General features: G+C 42.5%; 1 protein-coding gene across 1 annotated transcript in view; it reads left to right on the top strand.

Moving 5' to 3' along the window:
* The window catches only part of PDIA5 (protein disulfide isomerase family A member 5), a 96,693-nt gene extending 71,613 nt beyond the window's left edge, over positions 1-25,080 (top strand). Inside the window, exons 15-17 of the mRNA XM_032190563.1 lie at positions 13,688-13,758; positions 22,369-22,503; positions 24,672-25,080. Coding sequence (XP_032046454.1) covers positions 13,688-13,758; positions 22,369-22,503; positions 24,672-24,752 — 287 coding nt within the window. The 3' untranslated portion in view covers positions 24,753-25,080. The remainder of the gene's footprint in view (positions 1-13,687; positions 13,759-22,368; positions 22,504-24,671) is intronic.
* The last annotated feature ends 2,192 nt before the right edge of the window (positions 25,081-27,272 follow it).

Genomic DNA, 27,272 nt, shown 5'->3' with positions numbered 1-27,272 from the left:
TGGCAACTTCTCGTGCAAATTACTTAATATGTATAGGAGAGTCATCAATCTGCTGCTCTATAGATAACTCTGGACTGAGCTGAACGATGCTTTAATGGTGCTGAGCAGTGCTTCACAGTGATTTAGCTCTGGAAACGACGACTGCTACATCCACATGGAAAAGATGGGGAACTCATCACCCATTTTCAGGGTGATGGAGTAAAGCATAAAGGTTATTCCTGGTGCCTGTGGAATATTTTAAGGACTAAGAATGTGAATCAAAACTCTTCAAAGTACTGGGGAAGAAAAATCTACTTCTGTGAACTTGATACTTGCAAAGAATGATGTCTGTTCTTTCACACTCCTATTCCTCCCCAGTGGTGTTCCTGCACACTGCAGAGACTCATTGGGGTGGGAGGCAGTTGTAAGGGCAGGTCTTCATCACTAACTGGGGACAGCAGTGCTGGCTGGAGAAAAGCTAATGCTGCTTGTAACTGTCTTGTGCCTGATCTTCATCCTGCTGTCCACTGGGTAGGTCTGTACCCTCTGTGGCCACCACACCACGCAGCCTTGAGGGCTGGCACTTCGAGTGGGCTGCTGGCATCTGTGCTGCATAGCACCTGGCCCAGCTCTTCTGTGGGCTCTCATGCAGGTCCTTGTGGACCTAAGATTTAATTGTCATTGCATCTCCCCTTATCAAGTTCAAAACCTCTGAAATAGGAGGAAGGCGATGACATAGCCTGCTGAAGTGAAGCAAGATGCAGTAGACATGCGTTATGTCCAGGAGGCTGGCATGAAGGGTTTGAGGAACATTTAAAAGCAGTAGGCTTGTTGCATGAGCATTGCAGAGATGTTTAGGGAGGCCTTATGGGATCTGTGTCTATTTTGTCTCTATAGACCATCCCTCAAGAGTACTGGGTACCACTGGCTAGTCCAGGTTTCCTTTTGTAACCGGTTAGCTTGGTTCAGAAATGAGGAGAGGAGACAACTAGTCTGAGTGTGGTTTGGTGTGCACACAGTATGTGGATGATCAGGATTTGGGGGGTGTGGACCAAATCAGGATCTGAGCCAAACTGACAAGAGTAGATCCAGCCTAGCTCAGCAGACACCCAGAAGGACACTAGCTGTGTGTCTGTGCTCTGTGCCCAGAGCTGCTTTCAAGAGTTGCACCGATAATTGCCTAGCATTTTAGACTGACCAGTTTGGATCAGTGTTGTTTCTGGGATTGCTTTTCATCGGGGACAGTTCATATGTCCTCATTTTTTGTTTGTATAGCTTATCAGAATGTGTTTTATCTGCATTTTTTACTTTTATGCGAGCTCTCTCTACTCTGTTACCCTGGATAATTGAGATTTGACTTTGCCAATGCATTAAATTTTAACCTCCTCCTACTATAGCACTGAAAATGGTGCAAAATAGAAGCAGTTGGTTGTTGATTAGTTGTCGGAGTCACAAAGGGCAATGAAGTTCCAGTAAATAAAGTGTCTTCTCAGTTGGAGATGTTTTTGCTGCATGACTCAAACTGAATTAGCAAAAAAAAAAAAAAAAAAAGTGACTGAATGTTGAAGATTGAGTGAAGCTAGGTGAGCATAGTGCAGTGAAACATAGTGCACACAGATTGTTCTTCGGGAAAGCACTGTGAATTTAACCCAAAGTTTTGTCTGGAAAAGCCTTTGCAGTCCTACATGAAATTTCTTGCCAAGCAGACCCGTACCAAATTATTGAGCATCACGTTCTCTAAGCAAACCATGCGTGGTTCTCTCTTGCTCTTTGCTCACCTCATTTTTTTCAGGATTTAATGTGCCTCTCTGTTGCAATAATTTGGGGATGTGACCATCAAGCTGGTAGCTTTTCTTGAATGACGTTCCTTCAAACTTAGGTTAGGTCTTTACTTCCCATGTACTTCTAATTATCTCTAAACAGGCAAGGCTCATTATGCACACCTCCCACACCAATTCTCACACAAAAGCAGTAGCTGTCCAGTGGTGGCTTTTAAGAATTAGAGACCAGCACATGCAAACATGCTCCTCTTGTTCAGTGCTTGAGATAGTTGCTTCCAAAAAGACTACAAATGAATCAACCGCCTCAGAAGCAGGAGCTGTATATAATAAAGCATCAATAACATCCAAATGATGGGGAAGACAGAGAGAGAGGGGGGGGGAGGTTGTTTTTATTTATTTTTATTTTTTAAGATCATCTCTTTTTAAGGGGAAGTGTTTGGTGCTGAGCAGATTCATTCCATTCCTAATTTTTTAAAAGCCACAAGGTAAGTGTTCTTAAACAAAACAAAGAAGACTTTTGGCAGCAATGAAAAATAATAGGGGAAAAACGCTCCCTTTTAATGGCTTATAAGGGCAGCAGTTGCCAATGTTATTAACTTGCCAAATGGCCTCAATTTGTGGGACTCAACAGGGTTCACAGAATGAATATTTTTAATAAATACTTTGCTGGGAGCTGGTTTCCGGTTTTGCTTCTTTGTTCAGTGGCAAAACTTTTCCTTCACTGGAAATTACTTTTGTCAGCGGGAAAAGGTTATTCTCTGGTGAAGCCTGACCCACAGGGGTTACGCAAAGAACACCTCCAAATAAACCTTGCCGAGGATGATTTTAATGAGGTATTTTCGTATTGTATTGAGTTAGCGGCTGTGCAGCGACAAATGGAGATGCAATTAAAACACATCAGCAGCCTCCCTGGCTCTTCACTTCTTTAAAAAGGCTTTTTCTTTTAGGACTGGAAGAAATGAATGAGGGTGCTTACTCTGTTTTGCACTTGATGAAATCATAGAAGAGTCCATGGTGTTTATATGTGTTTTTTGCTGTTGTTTTTGTTAAAAGGTGGGCATTATTCTAAGTTGCTATGGGGAGATGGCACCGGGGTATTGTTCTGGCATGCAACAGAAATGTCCTTTGGCTTCCAGCTGAAGCAGGAATCTGACAGGGAGGCATCATTGCTGTCTGATGGGCTGTCCCCTGGCCACCTTGCAGTAGGAAATTGGATAGGGAGCAAGGTTTTTGGTTCTGACTGTAAATCAGTCCTGCCTGTCCCTGTGCATCTCATCAGCAGTGCATAAAAAGCTGAAGGCTACAGCAAACTTGCATTAATTTTACCCGCAGGCTTTGTTCAAAATACTGATAATCCTGCTGCTCTGTTTCTGTATCCTGGTATGCTCCTCTGTCTCTCCACAAATAAACTTCCCGGTTTCTTCTGCCCAAGTTTTATGCTGAGGAATATGCGTGGCAGGAAAGCCCTTAGCTGAGCCTCCTTGTCAGACTGGGTCGCACGGAGCGGGTTTTGGCCATTAATGCTAACAGCCAGCTCCTGTCTCCTTGCTCCTGTGGCTTGAGCTGCTTTCAAAAAGCTGTTCTTAAGAAAGCAGTACTGGTTCCTTTTCCTCTCTACTCTTTTTAGAAGTAAGCTGGGACAAAGCTGGCTGTTCTTTATCTCTGCCCTTGCACAAGAAGGTTTGGGTCTCAGCACCGGGCAGAGCCGGGTGACGTGGTTCTGTGTGAAGGGCACACGGGGGCCGAAATACTCAGCAGCAGGGTTAGCAAGGTCCAAAGGCACTGAGCAGAGCAGCACAGATGCGTTCAGTGCCCTGTGATAGCCTCTGCGTGGCTCTCACCAAGTGCCTTTCCCATCGTTTGCAAGCACATCTTGTTAAGTTTTCATTAGGAGGTCGTACCAGAGTCTGAACAAAATGTGTGTGTTTGTAAATGAAGCTTAAGCTATCAGAAATTATTAAAAACATGCTGAACAGAAAGAATCCGTTTCAAGGCAAAAACCCTTGCAGGAAGGATTTTCTGGTTGTTGACTGAGGCAGGAGCGAGGTCTGGGCCCTCTGATAATGAGGCTTCAAATCCTGCGTGGGCTGGCATTGCAGAATTTTGATGTGTTGGCTCTGCCAGGAACACTTTCCTCCTGCAGTAGTGGTGCTCCCACTACAGCCCCGTGTTAGCGAGGTGCATTCCTGGCAGTGGAAGTAGTGCTGATGCAACAGGGCCCATCAGCAGGCTGGTTTTGATAGAGGGTGAATTTATAGAGTGGTCTCTGCAATCAGGCTGTCAGAACTGCTCCCAGCCCTAGTGTTTGTGTCAAGGCTCTTAATTAGTGCAGGGAGAACACTTCAGTAGCTGCTCTTAAAACACGAGTTGGGGCACTTCACTGGGCTGCATGTAGCTGTGGCTGGTGTCTGGAGCAGGCTGGGGCCTGGGGCATTAATCCTTAATTTATCTGGGTGATCCAGGTCCTCTTGTTTTGTAAAACGGGATTCTTGTTCTAAATCTGCAACAATCCTACAATGTTACAGCTGCTTGAATTGGTGCGAAGAATATTACCGGTGCCTGAATGGTTCAGGCTGGTGAGAAAGGGAGGAGGATTTGGAGCACATCCCCTTGCCCTGTGAAGCTCTCCCGCAGGTGGGCACAGATGTGGTGCTGCAAGGCCACGTACAGCCTGCCTGTGGTGCACCAGGAGACATTCACCTCCAGCTGTGCCACCCACCCTGCTGCATTGTTGTCAAATGTGCTTCCAGTAAGGCAGATGCTTTTGCTGGTGATGCCAGGTGATCGCAAGGGGAGCTGGTTTTGAGCCTTGCTCAATAGAAGCGTGACGGCATGGTGTGAAGAAGCTCAGCCTCCCCTGCTGCCCTACCAGACCACTGCCAGCTCAGAGCAGTTTGCTTTCGGATTACCAAGTGCGTTCACTGGCATGTTAGATGGCAGAATTACTTTGTGTGCTTTTATACTTTAGTTGTATTTGTAATTAACCAAGGCTGCTGATGTTTGGTTCCAAAACTGCAGCCTTACCACCACTGTTGTCTGCTTGGTTGGTGCCACGTGGGGCGGTGACAGACCTTATCTAGAAACCCAGGTCTCCTGGAACTGACACCGTAGTTGTTCTGGATGTAGCTACTGATCTTCAGCCTTTTCTGTCTGGATGTGGCTCACTGTGCAGCTTTCCCTCTGAAGGGATTGTTTGGTGCTGTATGCTAATTGCTGTCATCATTAGCGATTCACCGCAGCCAGTCGTATCCTTGTCTTCTGCAGTGGGTAAAACAGTCCAAGGGTTTTGCACTGAGCCTCTCCCACTTCTTAACCTTTGCAGCTTGGCCTGTTCTGATGACCTTGCTGCCATTGCAGTTGTTCATTTCTAAGGCTGTGGTTTCCAAAGGTTTGGTTTTGTGTGTCCCTGTTTTCTTCTGTATACCTCAGAGTGCTGCAGAGCAAAGAGAGCATAGTAAAGCTGGGTGCTAATGCAGTGCATGCCATATACAAACTGACTAAATATCCTTCAAGGGTAAATGCAGTTCAGCAAGCAGTAGGTGATTTCTCAGCCACTTTCACACCAGGTAGAAGTTTAACCACACAGGATTTTGGAAACCAGAAGGAGGAGTTTCTACTGTAAGCATGCAGTTGCTGAGCAGTTAAGGGTGTATCGTTCCCGTGCCAAATGGCTGAGAGGCAGACAAGTGCAGTGCTGCTATGGAGAAGCGGTATTTTCGTCCAAGATGCTCAAAGGCACTGAAGTAAATTGGCCCTCTAGCTCCTGTAAGCTTTCAGTAATAAGCTGGATGCCTGTTGTCATCTGCAGGAGGGAACTGCATCTTTTGCACCAGGAATAGGTACAACGATCTCTGTTTGGTGTTAGCACCGTGCTTCTTGACTTCATGGGGCTGTGCTAGCAGCTAGTGCATCTCTGCAGCAGCCGTGGGAGGTAGGTATAATTGTGCCAGACCCACCTTTCTGAAAATGAAGATACAGGAACTGAGACTTGTCTGAGAGCATTGTGGTGACAACAGAGCCAGGGATGCTACTCAAGAGTTCTCAACTTTCACCTCTGCGCGCATTTTCCCTTTCTTGTAAATCCCCTCTTCCTCTCAGAAAATCATGGGAAATTGGTTTGGAAATAATGTTTTAAGAGATCATATAAAAACAGTACCCTAAAGGAGAGTCGACTATATTTAAATCCTCTCAAAGCTTCCTTCAAAGCCCAGAGCAGAACAGAAAGTCCCTTTAAAGTTGACAAAGTAATTGTTCAAATAGGTTGGGAAAACAAACAGGCAAACAAAAACCCCACCAGTATGTTGTGAAATCAGTAGTCAGCTGCCTGCCATGGTTAGGAGTAGCGAGGCAAGCCCTGGTCGACCTGATGCTTAAATGAAAACCTCATGACCTTTTTCATATCAAAGGACAAATCCCTCTCAATTATTAATACCTTCTGTCTTGGAAATATGATTATGCTATGTGTCAGGTCATGTTGTAAAATGAGCTTTGGCTCCAGATATTCAATTAGAAGGCCCTCCACTTTTCTACTGGAGGAACAAAAGCAAATTAACCTTTCAGTAACATCTCCAAATGCCTTTCTCAAATCTGCCTGTGATTTCAATAACTTGTGTAGCTACACAAATTGTGTTAGTTTAAGCAGTATATCCATTTTCAGCTCTTATCTGTGCAATTACTGCCCATGGCTTGCCTTTCCTTGATTGACCAAGTAATATTCTTGTTTTAATTCTGGCTAATCACTCGGAACTCTTGAAGTGGAAACAGGCTTTGCTTTGCACTGCAATCTACAAGCTCCTGGGTTTCCTTTGATAGCTGTGCAATGTGCTGCTTTCTCTTGCTTAGAATAGCAGTCATTTGAAAACCAATAACGGAGGGCACTATCTCTCCCTGTTATTTTAGCCAGCAATAATTTCAAACAGAGACAGGGAACCAGAAAGTCATTCCACGTTCTGCACCTCTCATGCTGAGGGTGCCATCCTGCCACATGCTGAGCCCGCCGAGGCCCCAATGCTTTTGCAGGGGCATGAATGGAGTCAGCCCCTCGCAGCCCTGCTCCTGTCAGGCAGGATTGCAGACCCCGAGAGTCACTTAACCTCTTCCTGACTCCATTTAACCTTGGGTGTAATGAAGGAGGGGGATAATCGTGTCTTTTTCTCCTAGGGGCAATTTGAAGCGTAATTAATTGATGCGTTTGAGATCACCCATTGCAAGATGCCGAAGGGGGGAGAGGAGCCCTTCCTCTTGCTGAGGACAGAGCACAGACAGCACAAATGCCACGGTCTCTCACATGTCACTGGGCTTTCAGATCTCCTCTAAGGAGCCGGTCAGGACTCCGCTCTGAAAATACTGAGGGTTGAAGTTGCCATATTTAAAAAAAAGGAAAGTCTGCAACATTAAAATGTAGGCATGTTTAAACTGTTTTTGAAGAATCTCATTTAAAATATATGCACCTCGCTTGTGACTGTACTTGTCAGGTTTTATTATGTACAAGATGCTAAAAGCATGCGCACGGACAACACTGGCAGGATTATACATCGTTACATATTAATGGTGGGCAAAAAGGACAGTATAGTCCTGTCTGAAGGCAAAGCACCTGTTATGTGCTGGTAGAGCCACTTTGGTTGGGATGCTGTGCTCAGGGTCAGCAGGGACCAACATCCTCACCTGCCCTGTGTGGCCCTGCAGCTCTTGGACAACAGGAGACTTGTACCAGGACAGCAAAACCATCCCGCCTCTGTAGCAGCTTCAGCTCAGCAGGGCGAGTCAAGGACAGGCTGTGGTCTGCTCAGGTAGAGAACCACCTCACAAAAACTACTCTTAGAAAATCATTCCCTTTCAAATGAAAAATCACCGGTGATGGGAAATGTTTCTTGTTTGAATTTGACCAGCTTCTGCTGCCAGCCAGCTCTGGAAGTTACTTAGCCTATGGCAACCAGCTTTTGAATAGCTTTTTAGAGTGAAAACTGGGCTGATTCATCTAGATTTCTGTCACTTCTTAATCTTTGGATTTCACCTATTGATTCACTTGAGTTTCTTGACTCCCTTTCCCATGAGATGTGCCTTCTTTGAACTCAGTTCTTGATTTGTGGAGCCAGAACTGCAGGCAGCAGTTAGGAGGTACTAGGCACAGAGGCCCTCTCCACACCTACTTAATATTTTAATTTACACATTCAGTAAAGTTTCTTCTGACAACTCCATCATTTTCTTTCAAAGCTATTGCTAGAATTGTTTTGGATTCTTTTGCTTCTAATACATTTAAAGCCCCTTATATATTTAAAACATCATTATTACCTCTGCTGACTGTAGATACTGCTTTGATGTCCATTTGCTTCCTTTATCTGTTTTGTACAAATTGTTAGCTTTTGATTTGTATTCATTAAAAACAGCTTCACCTTTCTTCTGTGTGCTATGCTAATACGGCTTCCACTCTTCTAAGGAAACTGAATTAACCTTGTACTGCTCAGCTGTAGAGAGGTTATATTGTATTACCGCCCTTTGTAGTTTCAAATTAAACAAAGCATGAAGTAACTTAAAGGACCTTTTTCATATTTAAGCAAGTGGAAACCTGCATCTTATGGAAGCAGAACTTGCTTCCTTCAGGCAATTCTGAAAAATTCATATAGTTTTATTTTAAATTTAATAAGGTGACTATTGTCCAACAGGGTGAATCTGCTTCACGCACTAGTCAGGAGACATCTTTATAATTGTTATCGGGTCCTAATACTTTAATACATTGGAGCTTTAAGAATCTCTAATATTTTTTTTTACCTTGTCATCTCTAAACAATTCACTTGGTTAAAAAGAGAAACCCTGCCAATGAAAAATTCTCCATTTAAATCTAATAACGATACGTAGGTTATTCACTTGATTGTTTGATTGCTTTGGAAATCTCTTTGCCTTCCACCTGCATCCCATGGGACCCTGCAATTATGGGAAATGTTTACAGTTGTGCATACAGGATATTATTTCTGGGGTATTACCGAATTACTACAACATTTGCCTGATTACTCTTATATCTGGGGCAGTGTGCACTGTTTTTTAATATCAGTTTCATGTGTTTCTTACCTTAGCTGACAAATGATTTCATATTGTTTTTCCCCAGTCTGCTTTTTGTTTAAGAAAATAGAAGTTTGCAAGGTGGCACGAGCACTTAGTACATTTTTCTGTTTCCTATGCAATGTCTTGGTTCTACATCAGTTGCCAACTTCTTGTGACATTGTGTTGGAAACCGCATCCAGCTCAACCCTGTGGTCATTCACTTCTTCAGTCCTCTAGCTTGTGTTTCCACAAGGATTAATCCTGCTTGTGCTGGTTTCTCCAACGCCTTTATGTCCACAAACCACATCCAGCTCGCTCATTCTTTCCTCAAATATACACAAACTACACTGTCCCATGTTCCTGCTATCAGCAAATTCAGTCGACACAAAATAAGCTGGGTTGTATGTTTCCTCCTTCATCTCCCCAGCAAAGCACTAGCTTTCCTTTAAACGTCTCGCTAATTAGAGATGTAATCTGGCTCCTGTGCCAGCCCCTCAGTGACCATGGGTCTGCATAAAAGCTGCTTGCCTGCTTGATTTCCCTCGTTTGCCACTCATCAGCCATTCCTCTTGAATTTTTACCTACAGAAGCCGTATTTTTCATGTACCAGATCTATTGAGAACTACTTGGTTTTTAAGGTCAGCGATGTGACTGCCCACGTGACTGTACTGCAGTGTCTTCCCAGACCAACTTGACAGCATGAATACTGAAGAAAAAATAAACTGTGGAAAATATTGGGTTCATGTAAGATTTTAACCTGGTGGTGCAAAGGCAAGGAGAAGGGAGGAGTCCCTCTGTTGCAGGTGTTCTTGCGTGGATCCATGGATGTGTGGTTTAACAGGCAGTCTCTTCTGGCAGGCTCCAGTGGTCAGGCAGAGCAGATAGCGCTGTGGCTGTGTGGAAGGGCCTCTAGAGTGCAAGATTTTGAGCTCAGAGAGGTGAGAACAGCTGGATGGGGTTGTAATACGGTTGTGTCATTTACCGATCAGGAACAGAGAACAGCCTTAACGCATGTGGGTTAGGCTTGGAGCTTTCTTGCTTGCCTGCCAGGTGATGCAAGTGTGTTCCTGCATTAGGAAATGAAGTTAGCTCAGGGCTTTCAGAAACAGTTAAAAGTTTTAAGCACCAATGCTGGGATCCCATCAAAGGGGTGGATATTCCAGAAGCAGATTTCTTACAGATTTCTCAAGTCACACAGGAAATTACTGCTCAGTTTGTGTATGCTGTTAACCCCGTCAAGATCAGATTTGATAATGATGTAGAAACGAATACAGAAATGGGTGAAGCAAAGCCCTGCACCTATGTTAGAGGTCTCTGCTGCCAGATGTGCTATTTCCAATGCTGATCAATTGAAAATCCACCTCTCGGCCTTGTAGGAAGCCTGTGCTTCTACTGTAGCACCCAAATTAATCAAGTAAAATGTAATAAATCTTCCTATTTCTTTAGTCTGTAGTCCTATAAATACTACTAAGAAGGGAATAGGACCTTTTGATTCTCAACACCTTACCCACACCTTCAGATGCCACCAGTTTAATCTTTTTCCGCTACAGTCCATCTGGAAAATCCTTTCTAAGGAGTCCACACGCTTTCCTATCCTCGTGTACAGTGCTCAGTACATTTCCTTTCTTTTCACTTTCAAATCTGAAAGATAGTGTTAACACTTAAAATAAATGTGTGATAGTGGGTGTGAAAAGGGAATGGGGAGAACAAGTTTTCCGTCTGTCAAAATGAAGACATCAACCTCTGCTTTTATTTTTTTTGGCATGTGTGCTTTAAATAGAATGACTGGGTTGGGTGACTTCCAAGTGTTTGCTACATTTGGCAATCCTTCGAAGTTGTAACAGATGAAGTTCTGCTGTTCCATATGATACGCTCCTTCCCCATTTTTTTGGTGACTCCTTGAAGCTCCTTGGGAATTCAGCACAATATTCACATCTGTTCCATGGATGGATGTCCAAGGCTAACAAAATGCCTACTGGACTTGGAGTTAGCTCTGCCAAAAGCCATATGGTTGTGTTTTCGTTTTGCAAGCACAGTGCAGTAAAGAAAGCAGGTTGGGCCAAGAGAGAAGAGAAGGGAGTGTAGAAGAGGGATGGAGCTTCAGATCACTAAATGAAGGTATTTTTTTTTTCCTTTGGTATTAGAGTGGGAAGATGAGATGATTACAAAAAGAGGAAACGAAAACTGTAAGCATAGATTTTTATTTTTATTTTTGAATTACGTGGCACTCATCTCCTTTGTATGGTGTTGTTGACCGTAACCTCAAGGCAGGTTTTGTTTTGCCTACCTTTTTCAAAAAATGTTACAGTCTGGATAATTGGATGCTCCCTTTTAGCCTTTTAAATATGCATCTTTGCAGAGAACCATGCTCATAGCCCTTCTTGGTGCCACACCATGCAGTCACCAGCTAAACTCCCACACAGGCTGTTTTCTTACCAGCTGTATGTTGGCCCCTGTAAAAGGGCAGCTTTTATTTTCAATAGCCACTTTCTGTGTCTGAAAGACTATGCTTGGTATTTGTTGTTTCATGTTCTGATCTTCTTGAAGAGCATGGCTCATGGAGAGCTCTTACTGCTGCAACTTTAGAGGGAGCTTAGAGTGAGTCCTTACCAAAAGCCCCATCCTTCACTTGTCCAGCACACACGAGGTGCGAACAATATCTACTGATGTATCACAATAAAAGAAATATCTTTTACTGAGGGTTTGAAAGTTGCTGTTTGGTGAAATTTAAATTCCAAGCTCAAGATGAATAGCAGAAAGGGGGACCCGAAAAGTTTTAAGTTCTTAGGAGTCTTTGTTAGAGTGCAACAGTTGGGTACCTTGCTTTCCACTAAACTACAGCACGTGAACGTGTAGATTGCAGCGAGTGTTCCTGTTCTAAGGCTGTCTGATTTTCATGTTTTTTTGGTCTCTGAAATTATTTTTAGATAGCGTCACCAGTTCTGATTTATTTCTGTACAGTAATGTTAACAGGCCAACCAAGGCTTTCACCCCACAGCACAGGACATTAGCCAAGATGCGTCAAGAGACAGGCTTGACCTGAAGGTTTGTCAGTCTCAGGCAGACAGGACAGGCAAATGGTGGGAGAGAAAATGGGTCACTGACGTGGGCTTCTGGACACGGGAGCAGTGCCTGGCAGCCTGGGGCACTAATATCCTCCTCTTCCTTTCCTTTCTTGACTGTTTTCTCCCTGACTAATGTCAAACTGCTCAATGAAGTTAATATTTGCAAGCTGTGGAGGATGTGCACTGTGTCCCTCTGAAACACAGCTGCCTTCAGGCAGATGCTATCATGCTGCATAGAGGGTTTGAGGCTGGTGAGGTGGATTTGAAGAAATGCCTCAGTTTCCCAGGAAATTTTCCTTTGACTTTTTGGTGCTGTTAGTTACTGCATAAACTCTTGGTGGCGTTTATACACATCCCATTATGAAGAAGAAAAAAAATTAAAAGCAGTGCCTCTGAGGAATGAAATTGCCTTTTGGTCAAGATGAAAGGAGTGTGCAGCTTTTCCTTTGTGAGAAGGGATGCGCAGAGTTTATGCATGGGTGCTGTTTTTCTTGTCACCCAAGAGCGAGTGCAGTTTGAGACAGTGGCTTTGAGCCTCAGAGGGCGTTTGTTCAGCACTGACTAAAAAGCAGTGCAGCCACTTATTTACCAGTGTTTTACAGTGATGAACAACAGCACCGTAAGCTATAATTGAAGCTTGTGAGCAATTCATTGTGCTTTGTTCTGTTCTTATCCAGAAATAATACCATGATGAACTCTTGTGCTTTTTTAGTTATATGGGTTTGAGAGAAGTGCATCCATTACTTCTTTTTCTTGCATCTGAGCAGAAAAAGTGACCTGAATGTTTGCTTGGGAACAACTTCTTTATGCTACGCTTGAGAAAAATAAACTCACAGATGCAGGTACTTTTTTCAAAGCCATAGTATTGATATTTTGTGAGTAGCTTAGATTAATCAGACAATAAACATTGCTTCTGAATTAAGAGCACTCCAATCTGAATCTTGAATCAAGAAGGCAGTTCCCGTTCCTCTTGGTACGTGCTCTTTTGAAATGTTTGAGTATATTTAGTGTACGTGCAAGCAGGGGACGAACTGGCCCTTTGTTCAACGTGGCTGTGGTACCACCAAGTGTCAGCCAGGCTCCCACACAACGCTTTGGGGCTCTTCCACACTGTCTAAAAGTCTTCTGGGGTTGTCTGTTTTGTGGTAGGGTGGAAGGAGAGTTGAGGATGGCCAGCAGCAGTCATCCTAAGCCAGGACTCTGCTCTCCATATGTGTTGTGTTGCCTGCTGGACTTGCTCTTCTTCCCCTCCCTCGTGATCCCAATGCCTTGGCTCTAACAACGGCAATTCCCAAACGTGTCTAAAGGCTCCTCCTGGTTTTTAATATAGAATTTTTATTCCAGCAACTTCCTTTCCAAATTCCAGGCTCCTCCTGTTCATCACTGCATTGTCTTTATTCCCATCTCCAAAAGTAGCTGCATCTGTGGCAACAGCAGTAACAGCCGATGTGGTAATACCCGTGAGGAAGTACAACAGCGTGGAAATGGTTTGTTCGTTTGTGGTTAGTGATCTTTCAGTGCTCTGAAGTGACTGGTTGTAGGAACCAGCCCCTGGTCCCTATATGGGATGTCACTTAAATGTAAATATCTGCTTGTGTTGCTTGCAGTTGGAAGAATTTTAAATGCGTGCTTGAGTCTACGTGGCTGAGACACATGGTCTACAGATGCCTAGTCCTGCTCTGCTCATCCCACAACTGGAGAACTCTAGTCTAGAATTATTTTTAACAAAAACTTTCCCCTAGTTCACCTCTGTGTCTTGAGTTTGTCACAATATCTTATTTACAACTAACATTTATGCTGTCTTTTTTTTCCTGTGTCAAACAGGGTGCCCACACTGTAAAAATGCCATTCCACATTTTACAACTGCCGCTGAAGTCTTTAAAGAAGATCGAAAGGTAACTTGCTGTTTATCATTTCTGAGATATTTAAGAACTTTCCCCACCATTTGTGCTTTGCAGGCTTTGCTTATTGATCAGGTGACAGGCTTGCAGATAAAATTGATGTTAAACTAATAGAAATGTCTCTGCATCTTATGGGTTATATCTTTCTGGTCAAACTGAGTTACACTTGTTCTCTGCGTTTATTTGTTGTCTTTTCTGATTAATTCTTTGTGCAAGAATTCTTGTGAAGCTGTGAAGCAAAGCATGTTATTTCTTAGTGAAAGATTAATAAAAGATAACTTATGACTTCTCCATTCCCCTTCGACTTTTGTCAGGCATAAACAGGGTGCATACAGAGAAACCATAAGTATTGTGACAGCCCTGAGAACCTCAATCATACTTATGCAAGCAAAGATCAGTAATATATTGCTGTTGGTTGGCTGGCTCAAGCCCAGGATATTGTGCCCTTCTAGGACCCTCATGCTTCTGCCTTGAAAGTTCATCTGATGGTTGAAGCATGCCAGTAAATTTATGTGAATTTAAAAAAAAAAAGCCATTTTAACTGAGTATATACATGTCTGGGATTAAAAAAATGAAAAGCCACTGGACTTAACCAACTAACTACTTTAAAACCTGCTTACACACTTAACTGTCTTTGACTAAACTGTGTTTCATTCTGATCTCAGTATTTGTTCTAACACCGTGATTGCTTTGTGTTTCACTGCGGCATGGAAAAGATTTCAATTTAATAGGGAAATTAAGAGGTAATTCTGAAACAGTTATACCCCTATTAATCTGCCTGCTACCATAAGGAAAGAATTTCTATGGTGTTTTTTTTTTTTCTTTTCCTCTTGTCTTTTCTGTAACTCACACAAGGGGCATCAGATTGTCGAGAAACAAATCATTCCTGCATCACTGAATGCATCCCATGAGAAGTCCCTCGCACCCTCAGGCACAGGTTGTACATAGAAGGTTTGAAAGTTGTTCAGCTTTCAGTCCTCTTACTGCTGTAGATTTGTGTATTCAGATGCCTTTTGCTTACCTGTTTGTTCCTGAGATCTCTGAGAACGTACCCTTGTTTTCCTACTTGGCAGTTCTAAATAAAACTGCTCTTTCCTAGATTCATTAAAATTTCAGTTGGAGGAGACGAAGCAGATGTGCCAAACAATGTGAAAGTTGCTTCTTAGAGCTGAAGGATGTATTGGCAACCGATCTGAACCATCGTGCAGTTTATTGGACATCACGATGGTGGTAAATGCGGGCTTGTGAAACTTTCAGCTCAGACCGCAGGTTAAGAAAGGACTCGGAGCAGAGCAGTGATTGACGGTTGCAGTTCTTGATTTCAGTTTAAGGCTGAAGTGGGGAAGTATAAAATGTAATGAGTTGGAACAGGAGAGCCAGCAGGGAATATTAAGGCTCGTACAGTTTCGGAGAGGTGTGTGCAGTTAGGGAAAACGATGTTATTCCACCCTAGTGACTTATGAAAGTGCCAGGGATTGATTATCTAGGGAACACTATTTAATTGCATACAGCCATAACCTGTCAAGGTGTTTCTTGCTGCCAGTTTTTGCCCTTGTGGAAAAGAAAATAAACCTGTTTAAAACTTCAGAAGGGCACATGCCTCTTCCCATAAGCAGCACAAGGCATATTCCCATATTTCAAACCAGTTGAGCTTTAGAATTTCTTTAATTTGTAGTTCCATAGGGCTTGAAACTTCTCTGAAATAAATGCTTAAAGAGGAGGGAAGAAGTGTTTTTTCTGTCATGGAAAAATTACTAAATTTCATTTTCAGTCTGTAATAGTGGCTTTTTTTTTTCCCTTCCCCTGGAGAAAGATTTTTTTTTCTTACTTTAGCTGAGGATGGTAGCATTTAAACCCTATCTTCTTGTCAGTAGGGGTGGTCCTTTAATTAAACATTCAATTCCGCAGAAGCCAAAGAAAAATCAAAATCACTCCAGCTGTGAATGGTTATAAATGGTATCTTAACAGGTGTCCTTTGGGAAACTTTGAGTCTTTACATGGGAATTTTGAAGACGAGCAAAACTTGAAGCTGTTTAAAACGTGTCTCTGGCTCTCAATATTCACAGGAACAGGGTGATTTTGGTGCAGGATCCCCCCTGCAGGGATGCGTGCGATGCTCTGTACTTTTTTCATCATCTGCGCTGCTGGAGTCAGAGTTTAAAAACGCAGTGCTCAGAACATTGGCCCCAAATGTCAATTCTTGTTGGCCACATCACTGCTGGTGGTTTCAGCAGGAACATGGAGCCTGTGTGCTGGCCAGGGGCAGCTGTTGTGGGAGAACAGTTCTGGGTGTATCCAAGGAGGGCTCTGGCATCACTCAGTGTGCCTGCGTGGCTTTTTGTAACCGGGGGCACTCAGTGCCATGAGACCAGATGAGTGGAGAGGCTCGTCCAGTGAAGCAGTTAGCATATTGCTTTCAGCTATTTAAAAAGAAAGGAAGGAAAAAAAAACAAAAACAAAAACACCAGCCATCTGGAATGTTCTTGCCTTGGGGAGCTGTGGCCTTTGCATACAGCTGCTAGGGGAAAGCCTTTAGCCTGTGCTCCGCAGTCAGAGTTTTGGCAATGACCGTGTACATCAGAAGATGCAAATGTGAGTATTGTCACTTTGCTGAACAGACTGGAGAGCAGGAAGGCACGTGCACTAACTTCTCCGGAGACTCTTGAAAGGGCACCAGCTAAATCTTCAAAAAATCTGCATTCTGCCTTTTGGCTGATCCTAAAGTTCAGCTTGAAGGAATTGATTTGTGGTGCTCCAGCTTGGATTAGCTGAAGGAAAGCTATTGACTCCTCAAACTCCCAGTAACAAATCTCTGGAACTCCCCCAGAGGGGCTGCAGTTTGACCAATCTTCTCCAGTTTCACAGAAAGCAGCTCATGTACAAATGCATTGACCTAGATCAGAGCACAGCAGCTGGAATATAGTGAGTTTGTATAGAAACAGCAGTAGCAGAGATTACTGGAAAGACTGCAGCTCCTGAGGTGAGTTGGTGTGCTTGCAGGGAGCTACAAGTTACAGGGAAACTGGTAAGTCCCCAGTATGTATCATGCATGGGCTTTGTTGCCGTGTTTTTAGGTTTGAACCATGGTTCAACATCATGATACCTACTAAATCAGTGTATAGAGTCATCCAAATGAGTTAATATTTGAGTTTAGCCAAGAATTTGATCTCTCTTTACTTAAAAAGGATGTGTTGAACTTCTTTTTAATTAGGCTCATTAAATATGGTGATGTTAGCATTGTACATCTTGGTGACTACTAATGGATCTTCCCTTTGCAAATAGGCCCGCTTTGAGAATAGCTGATGAATTGCAGCCATGGTAATGCTGCTGTGGTACATCAGGACCTCTAATAATGAATCATCCATTTGCAAGGCCATTTGCATTGAAAACAGCAGCTGAATCTCAACAAGCTTTAGCAGGCTAGTTCATAACTGCTGTTAGGATCCAGAACAGGTAATATAAATAGAATCCCACGGAGTAATCGTAGAGAAGAATGTGCATCTGTCTTACTCATAGGTGCTTTTAAGACATTTGGCAACAACAGACTTTTTTTCATAATCAGGTAAGTGTCATCTGGAATTGACTATACTTTAAAGCCATTGCTTAGTAGCGTTCTTTTCCATGCTGCAATTTTACATTTATTTTAATTTTTTTAAGCTTATCATATATCATTCCTTTCAATATAACTAACTGAATCAATATTCAGTTAGTTATTCACTTCCATTTTCATAACAAAAGTCAATATTAGCTCCAGCAGAGATTTATTTCATTGAATCAATAAAGCAGTGTATGGCAGTACATATTTTAACAGGAGAGAGACAGGGATTGCAGAAGATATTTTTACTATACCATTGTGTGATAGCTGGGAGACAAACTGTTAAAATGAAAGGGGTTTAAGAATAGAAAGGAGGAGTTACATGGGAGGTCAAGGGATCCCAGTTCCAATTTTCTACAAATCTGTTTGAACCACTGGATGTAATCTTGTTTCTTAGCTGCAAGATCCCTCTAGAACAAAAAGTTGCTTTCATAATTCTGTTGGAAGGCAACTCTGCTGGCTGTTGCCTGATGAGATGGTGCTGCAAATCCTTCTTTCTCTTCTGATACTTGCGTGGAGGGGGAAAAATAAGCATCACGCTTCTGTTACATTTGAAGCATGAAGAGATCAGTGGTCACACTTTCGGCATAACTCCTCTTCTACTTAAGCACCTAAATGAAAAGTTCTGATTTCTGCAACAGGTGAGCATTCCTGATCAGACCACTTCATCTGAATAGTAGGCCACGCTCATTTCCTTTTTTAAGAGCTCTTTAGAGCTAGTTGTACATTACTCACATTCAAATGCAGTGCAGAGTGCAGTTTGCAACTCTACAATTAAGCTTCCACTTCTTTGATAAAACCAAAAAACATTGCTGTGGGACTTTACTTTTAAGATAAAGGTATTTTCTAGTCCCAGATGTTGCTACAGTGCTAAACTATACTGACTCTGGAGTAAAGGACAAATGCAAACTAACCCGATGTTGTTACTGTTCTGCATACTAATCTGGTGGTATTAATTATTATAAGCTACATGCTAGCTGTGAGGAACTACCAACGACATCAAGAAAACTAGGTGTATTCCAGGGAATTTCCTCTGAGGTTTGCAGTCCTCTGATTGACTTCCTTTTCATTCAATAACTGTTTTGTTCCTGCTGCAGTTACTGAACAGGATGGTGATAAACCTGAACGGCATTGCCTCTGGAGAGAGAACTTCTGTATAATGACGTGTTGTCGATATTTAAGGCAGTGCAGCTTTGGGTTATGGAGAATCCATAACCCTGTGGAGTTTTGTGCATGTTGCAGATAAAACAGCGGGCTTTTCTTCTATATTTCAAAATGGTTTTTAGTGAATTTCTCCCTCTGGCTGTAGGAAAGTTAGGAAAGCTCAAGAAATTAAATTTTAGCCCTAACAATCAAACCTCCATAAAATCAATCCTGTCTTCTGAAAGCTTTTATGCTGGACTTTTTTTCTTCCATGATGAACATATATATACCTAAGTCTTACACCAACTCTTCCTGGTGAGTTTCGAGCTCACAGATTTTTCACATTGTTTTTTTCCTCGTAATTCAAGAGAGATGATGCCAAGTGTCTTGGTTCCTGGGATACGTATCAGGGACGTCTTATGTTTAATCTGTCTGAAATTTCTGGTTAAATACAGTTGTTTTTACAAGGCAAAGCATATTGGGGTTTCTACCCTATGTTTTCCAGTGAACTGTAATGCAAGCACAGGCTGCTGGTAGTTGTATTTGAACATCGTTTCTGAGAATGGCATTGAAGTCTTGAACCAGTTTATGGTAGAAGTTTTTAGGGTGGTTGTTTTACCCGACTCAGTTTCTTTTTTTAATGATACAGAAAAACTCATTGTTGATAAGATTGAGAAGAAAACATCCCCACAATGTATGACTGCTCGCTTAGGCCAGAACTCAAGCAAATACTTCCTTTTTGTGGGCTGCAAGGGGCGTCGGTTTTGTCTGCTGATGTTCTGCTATGTTGTGGAGTTCACTTGTCTGAAACTGATAGAATGGAGTTGGTCCTCAGTCCAGAAGTGTGGTTTGCTACAAGTGGTTTCCAGCATTACTTTTCTCTTTCTGCAGTGCACTATATTTGATCTTCCTCTGTGAGACAGGCAAGACAATTAGGAGTGTGATGCTATGGTAATGAGTGCATAGAGATGGTAGCAACCTCTATATTTAGGCTGCCTTAACATTTCCACTCTAAAGTAATCACTCAAGCTTTCCTAAGTACTCTTACTCAGCTTCTGTTGGCAGCAGGCATTTGAAATCCAGCCCCAGGATGCAGTCTTGGGAATTAGATGTGTCTCTATGAAATTTCGTGCGGGTCTGTATGAGTTACAAGTCTTCTGAAAATTTCCATTTCTCTTCTCTCACTGGCTGTAAAAACAACTGAACGGGAATGCATGATCTGAAGAGCTGGGCTCAAAATGACGTTTGCAGGAGCAGCAGCAAGTCCACGGGGTTTTGTGGGAGCTTGCATCAGGAGTGCTCCAGAGAATGATGGACCACAGACGTATTCTCCAAATGCTACTCCAGGTGTACACAGCCCTTGCTGTTAGACCTACGGAGTTAAGGCATTGTATTGGGGTAATGTGACTGTTACAGCCAGACTTAGACTGGGATCTTTGTGCCTTACATCAGTGTGTGACAAATGCACGCAGATGGAGCCGCTGAGATTTCCACGTGCTGTATCTCAATCAGACCGCTAAGCATTTCTTTCAGAAGCCACCTCCTTGTAGCCCATCAGTCATCCGATTTAATGCAATAAATAAATGTGTGCTGAACAAGGTTAAAAGTGGGTTATAGGGCTGTATTCCTCCACCGTGCTGGCTCCTCACTGCAGGTTATTCTCACCAAAAGCCTTTTGTAAAGGAAGTTGGGCTCTTTCCTCCAACCAAAGCTGTTCTAGATGATTCCAGAGAGGTACAGTATAACTTCCAGTCTACTAAAACCTAGCTTTCCTAATCTCCAAGGTTTTAACTAAGAACAGATGCATCATCAGTCGTTGACAGTTCTATGTCTCAGACTGACTACGAAGATCTGGATGAGTGCACATATACCTGCCACTTTTTCTGGCTCTAGTCTCTCCCTGTGTGATATTTAGAGCAGTTGGGAAAAAAAGTAGTTTTATTTATTCTTCCTGCTTTCAGTGAATCAAGACTTCTAGTATTTTTTGTAAATTAATTCTGTGACATCAAATAAATGTTTGTCTCCATTGTGAGTTTTCCTTTACACAGAAGTAGCCAACAGGCCTCTAAATTTTGGCTGACTGCTGAGGTCAGGAAGACATAAATACTTAGATGAAACTCCTTTGCAGTGCATTATTCCTGACCCTTTGTTTTAGCTGGCCCTGAATGAGTAGGAGTCTTTCTGTTTACAAGAAGAAGAGGGGAAAAAAAGGTGTGTTCATAGAAACTCTCAAGAGTCCTCCTTCTGTTAATAGCCTTATTCAAGTTTAAAAAGTGAAACAAATTATTTAGGAATATTGCACACTTTCTGTAGTGCCTCCCATCTGAAGATAGACCCAAGTGAGACCCTACTGAACATTGTCTTACCAGGTTTTCAAAGCCAAAACAAAACAAGCAAACCACCCGAAGTTGGCTTTGCCAATCTCTTCAATAGCTATTAGGGTAATGAGATCGGGTCTTGACAGTGTCACCATGAAACTGGAGGGCATTAAGTGATCTTTTAATTGTGGAAGAACAGTTCAACTGCAACCCTAGAGTCATGCAAGCAAAAGGTATTTTGATCAGATGTTTGAAAGTGGCACGTGTAATGGAAATTTGAAGATGAGATGTGGCTGCTATGAAATTAGTACTTGATACATTGTAACCCATAGCTGCAAAAATTATTCTTCTAATTTTTTTTTTTCATAGCTTGTACTTAAAACTGCTTGCTCTTCAGCAAAGCCCGTAACGGGGCTGTGAAGGCAAGCCTGCATCGCAGCAGCGTGCGTTCGTTCGGAGCCAGAACTGCCACTCAGCGAACAGCCAGTGTGAAATCACAGCAGAGGGCTCTGCTGCTTGAAATAAAAGCCTGTGAATTGCATTTTGTTTTAACATCAAAAATGTTAAGTACAGCCCATTCTCAGCACTTCACAGGTTCGGGTTCCAAATGTCAAATGCTCTAAACTAGGGTTAGCCTGAGCTGACGCTCCGGGGCTGCGGGGTTGCGCTTCCCTGCGCTCTCCTGAGGCAGGCAGGGGAGGAGGGTGTTGCTCTGCTGCGAGCAGGCTGCTTCCTCCTGACGCTTGGTTTGTGTGACAGTAGCATCTAGAGGTTTCAAAAGGAATTAAAGCCCACTTTGCTAATGGCTGTGCGTAGCACACCGTGCTCCTACATCAAAAGAGGGGCAAAAAAAGACAGGGAGGAGAACGGATGAAGCCAGGCAGGGATTGCAAAAGTAAGCAACCTACTTCTCTACTGGCACTGCTCAGTAGACAACGCTCTGGCCTCTCCCCCATCCCCATTGTCCTTGGAAGAACTGAACAGGGCTCCTGAAAGCTATTTGGGGTAAAAATCATGAATCTTAATAGCTTGTGAGAGTGAGCTTCCATGTTTGTCCATGAAGAGAAGATGTAGTGTTTCCAGGCACCGGTTGTGTCACAGGAAGGAGGTTGGGTTAGGTGGGTCCTTATGGTTATCAGTGTCACCCTGTCACTGTTCATCACCTAGCACTTAAAGTCCTGAAGCGTGACAGCACTGTGACCACCATGCTTGGACTTCATTTTGGTTTAACAAATGCACCCTCTGGATTTCCTGCTTGGAGTCTAGCAAAGAGCTTCGCGAGGAGGCCGGGAAGGCGATGCTGTGTGCTGGGAGCTGAACCCACCTCACAGCTGTGTGGGCCAGAGGCTATGCGGGCACTGCAGTGTTGTACTGGGAGGAAGCCACTTCTCTCTGATCTTCCTGCACAGCTGAGCCACCACAACAGCAGTTGCATTTTTGGCAGAAGACGTAGGTCTCTCCCAGCATTAGCTCTAAGCTGCAGCAGCACCGTGACTGTGGAGTCTTCCTTTGTCTTCTGCTGCCTCACGCTGATCTCTTGCATTTCAGATCGCCTACGCTGCAGTGGACTGTGCCAAAGAACAGAATCATGACCTGTGCAAGCAGGAGGGAGTTGATGGCTACCCCACCTTCAACTATTACAACTACGGGAAATTTGTGGAAAAATACACGGGAGAAAGAGGGGTGAGTAAAAGCAGGAGTCATCACCTGATAAAGGGAGGAAGGTCTCTGCCAGTACTGCCTCGCAAATGAGTACTGCAGGGCAAATTTTTATCTTACTGAAAGGATATTTAACTGCTTCTGTTACTAACTTACATGGATGAATCATTGCGTACCACGCCCCTGTACATCTCTGTATTACGAATGTACTTGGTCTATTTTAGGAATGTGAGAAGGGGAAAAAGGAGTAGATTTGGTAATGCTTTGTTACATATTTTATTCTTTAAGCTGAAGTCTGCAAGTGAATTTGGACTGAGTGAAAGCAAGGGATTTATTACACGGGCTGCAGCTAGGTGCTGAAATGCCAGAAAATACAGATTTTGCTCCTGTCAGTTCTGGATCTGGATCATGCATACACTGTAAACATACTTCAGTTCCACTAGGCAGCCAAACGGTGACAGACCATTCGTTTTTATAGCAGGGACAAAGCGGTCCTTTGGAGACCAAGGGAAGCTAAATGTCTCATTCTCACTGAATCAGATTAGCTCCTGGAACTCAGGATGGAAAGACCAATTGTGCCATCTAGCCCATGGGCTGAAGTTTCATTCTTTTGTCCTGCTGTGGCCGGCTAATTGTATGCTATGAGTGCAGTGGGCAGAAATGGCATAATGCCTTCTGTGGTTGTAAAATGCCTCAAAATAAGGGAGCCATGTAATTATTTGCATGTCATCTTTGTCCTGAGCTTCTGGAGGGAGGTTATTGCTCAGCAGTGATTGATTGCTGAGAGAAGCTAGGGTCTACAAGAAAAAAAACTCGGGGTCTTCAAGCTATCCAGTGGTTTTGCTACAAGAGCCTGCATGAAAGTCATTGCTGCTGTAACAGCTCACCAAATTACAGAGAAGCATGAAGGGAAAAAAAGCCAAATTCTGAGGTTATTTGTCAGTCAGGATCTTAGGAAATTCTTCATGGAGCTTCACCTCCTTGTTTTTTCCAGCATTAGGACCACAGTAATGACCATTTTATGGAGCTGATCCAGGCGTTGTTATGGATACTGCGTATAGTTCAGATTGTGGATCTTTTCTTAAAAGTAAAGATGGGTGCAGTAGCCAACAATTAAGTAAAATTTCAGCCACAATCTTCCTCGTGTTTCTTATCCACGTGTCCAGAAATGATATATGGAAGGAAGGATCTGTGGTGGCTAATAAAAAAAGAATTTAGCAAGACAGGAGCGGTCTGAGGCCACAACAGTTGGGAGATGGTTATGCCCATGCTGGAAAGTGGACTGACTAATCTTTTTGCATGCAGCCAACCCTTTATTGGGTAAAATTAAATTACCCAACAAGAACATTGCAGTCTCTCTGGTGCTGACAGCTGTGTTCCCTTTCCACCTCTCCTCAGTCCCGTGGTCTTCTGCTTCTGCAGGAGCCAGTTAGGTTTAGTTATCTCCTGTGGTGATAACATTGGAGGCAGTGCTTTGCACAGTGCTTTCCGTGGAGTTTCCAGGTCTGTTCACACATCTGTTTCAGTTACAACACCTTTTGAACCACCTTTTACTTTGCAAAAGAAGGCATTCAACAGCTTCAGAAAATCAGAAGTTTTAAGTTGTTAAAATACAAAGGTCTAGGCATCCGGATTTCAGTGTTTGACCATAATTTTGATAGTAACTTGAAAATACGTAATTCCCTTCATTTGGATGTATGGATCATTAGCAAAACTATTATGGGATGAGGAACAACAGCAAATGTGTATATGGCCAACAAACAATCCAATAACAGCTTTCAAAATGCCATACAAATGCGTGTGCATACAAATATTTGTAGTATACAGATAAAACGTGAGAGTGTCTGAGCATTTTCAATAAAAAGGCATAGGTGGCATTTCTGGGGACAGATTTTACCTTGTCATCTGAGTTTTAGGGCCTTGTACCCCCATTTCTTCACAGTTTCTCATGAAAAATGGTGGAATGTGGAATCTGTGTTGGTTACTTTTCCCCTCACGTTTCAGCAGAGCAGCACTGGAGCAGAGCACTGCGTGATGAGGCAGTGCAGCAGCAATAACTGGTCCTTTTCTGCCAATTTCCATGCATAAGCTAAAAGTGGTCTTGATGCATAGTTTTGATTGTGGATTTTTTTTAAAAAAGACCCATGTTTTTCTTTTTTTTTTTTTTTTTTTACTTTTTTTTCCAAAAACAGGAGTCTGGATTCACCACTTTCATGCGAACCCTTAGAGAAAGAGACCACGAGAGAGTAGGAAAGAAGAAGGATGAGTTGTAACGTCTGCCTCAAAAGAAGCTTTCCGCTGCACTGTGAATCGTTCCAGGTCTTTTGTTAATGCACCTGAGACTTCACATATTCTCAAGACAGAGACTTTTTTTATAAACAGCCATGGCCATTTTGTACAATTTTGAAATAAAGTGAAACTACAAGATTTTTAAAAGGAAAAAAATTAGAACGTTGCCGTAATGTTTTAAAGAAAACTTAGCATTTTCTCTCATGTTGTGAGACTATGCCCACTGACACTCCTATGCAATATTTTTGTAGTCTGTAGTGTGTCTGTAGGTGTTGTTTGATAGGGTGATTTTTTTAAAGGTATTGCAGTACATGTTAAAAAAAAAAAAAAAGGGGGGGGGGGGGAGGTAGGGGAGAACACTTTTTTTTTTTTTTTAAACCAGCAAAGGATAGTGGGACTTGTAAGACACAGATTATCCAAATGCAGTTTTACATTGTAGTGAAATAGTTCCATGTTCTTCAGTGAGATTTGGGGAAACAATATTAAGGTGCTCAGGGATAAATAAGGTATTTGAATTAATGAAGACATTGGCATTGACCAGTCCAGATCTGTTGATTTCATTTAAATCTCGCTATCAGGACTGTTTACATAGCTTTGTAGAATGTATTGAGTTAATTAAGCCAAGTATCAAAAATCTACACAGCATGGGTAAAATTAAACTAAACCTTCTTTTTCTGGCATCAATACTGCCAAATGCCTCTGTAAGGTAGGAGTGATTACCCTTCTAGGGTAGACAGTTACCCTTGTAGGGTATACAGCCTCCCTTAAAAATTATGATTGGGCCATATGAGATATTTGTTGGAAAGTGTTATGTTGAACTGCTTTGATAAATGCATAATACTTCTGATAATGCAGTAATTATGTACATTAATGTTTACATTCCACAAGTTTATCTGCTTTTGTATGTTGGAGATTTCCTTTTTGTTCGTTAAGGAGTTGCATAAAAAATCTCTTAGCCAAAATCATCACTGTAAAAACTTTATTAGCAGCAGCAGCTGATGTGTTACACTTGATGCTTTAAAAAAAAGACATTGATCTGGAGGTACTTATGTCTTCACAGCAGGGAAGAAGGAGGGGCAGGAAGTTGTGATTCACTTTGAAGTAAAAATAAATTTTAAAAAAAGATAATTACTCTTATTGTTAATCAGCCTTGTTCAACTTCTGCACTGGGTTATCCAAGTGAGTGCCTGCAGCTGATGGTGGTCGAGGAGGAGCCGCTGCACTGCAGGATGCCCACCTCACCACCTCATCTTGCTGCGGGCAGCCCAGTGCCCGGCCATGCCAGGTGGCACTGTGGGGTGTCCAGCTCTGCAGGGATCAGCATCCATCCACCTGGGCACACAGGACAGAAGAGCTTTTTGCAGTGAGGTACCAAGCATTGGCTCTGACATTTCCCTTTTGCTCCTCGAGCTGCCTGTCTCATTTCCTTTTGCTAGTTTGGAGGCTTGGTGAAGGCCATGTTAATGGAAAGCTCAGCGCTGCGCTGCTTAGGGGGTAGATGGCATCTCGCCTGCACTCCCCATACAGTCTCGTCCTTTCTCTTGCCCAGTTAATGGCACTGTATGTTTGGTGTTTAAGTTGCTGAAGCCATTAGTGAGTAATCTGGGATACCAGCAGCCTGATTGGCCTCGTATGGGAGCCAGCTTGTTAGCCATGATATAAATTTAAACACTGATGGAGCTGTGCCAAGTATGTTCTCTTATTAGGCACCTGATGAGTCTCTTTGCTCAAAAAAAAAAAAATCAGCTGCCTGGTAGTACATAATATCCTAGTGCGAAAGTAGCTTAATTTATTAAGTCTCTGACTTTTTTTTCTTCTGTGTTAGCATAGTTGCTTTATGTTGTGTTCAGTGCTTTTGGGGAAGGTCATGATAGTTCTCTCTTTTGAGCTGTCCTCACGTTTGGTAGCATGTGTTTTGCCCTCCGTTTAAGAGGTAATGTATATTGATGCCATTAGATTCAAAACAGGAATTCCTTTGCTTACTGGTAGACTATCAAGTATGATAGTTCAGAACTTACTGCAGTTTTTTTGATCTGAGTCAAAGCAGCTGGCACTAAGGAAGGCAAATAGCCTCGAGAAATGCTTGAGCTGTAGGCTGTTGCTATGTTTGTGCTAATTGCTGAGAAATTCAGACTTCTTTCAAAGACAAAAAATAAATCAATGAAATCATAGCTTGCCAATAGTGATATCACTTTCCAGGATCATTCTGAATTACAGGCTTTCGTAAACGTTTAGGATAGGACAATTGCACACTGTGCTTCAGACCAGTAATTCCTTACAGCTGGTTATACCATAATAACATTAAAATTAAGGATTTTTGTTTTTCCCTTCAATCTTTTTGTCAGTTACTTCTTGGACTAAAGCTTCTGTGTTTTTTTTTTTCTTGGCTAATCATGTATTAATGCACAGATATAAAGTATTTGAGAATACATTAACTTCTGTTACAGGGTCACAACTCATCTGGTTTATAGCCTGATTTTTTTTTTTTATTTTTTTTTTTTTTT

Source organism: Aythya fuligula, chromosome 6 (genome assembly GCF_009819795.1).
Source record: "Aythya fuligula isolate bAytFul2 chromosome 6, bAytFul2.pri, whole genome shotgun sequence".
NCBI classification, from domain to species: Eukaryota; Metazoa; Chordata; class Aves; order Anseriformes; family Anatidae; genus Aythya; species Aythya fuligula.
The sequence above is the reverse complement of the archived record's forward strand: the minus strand, read 5'-3'. Positions and strand labels throughout refer to the sequence as shown.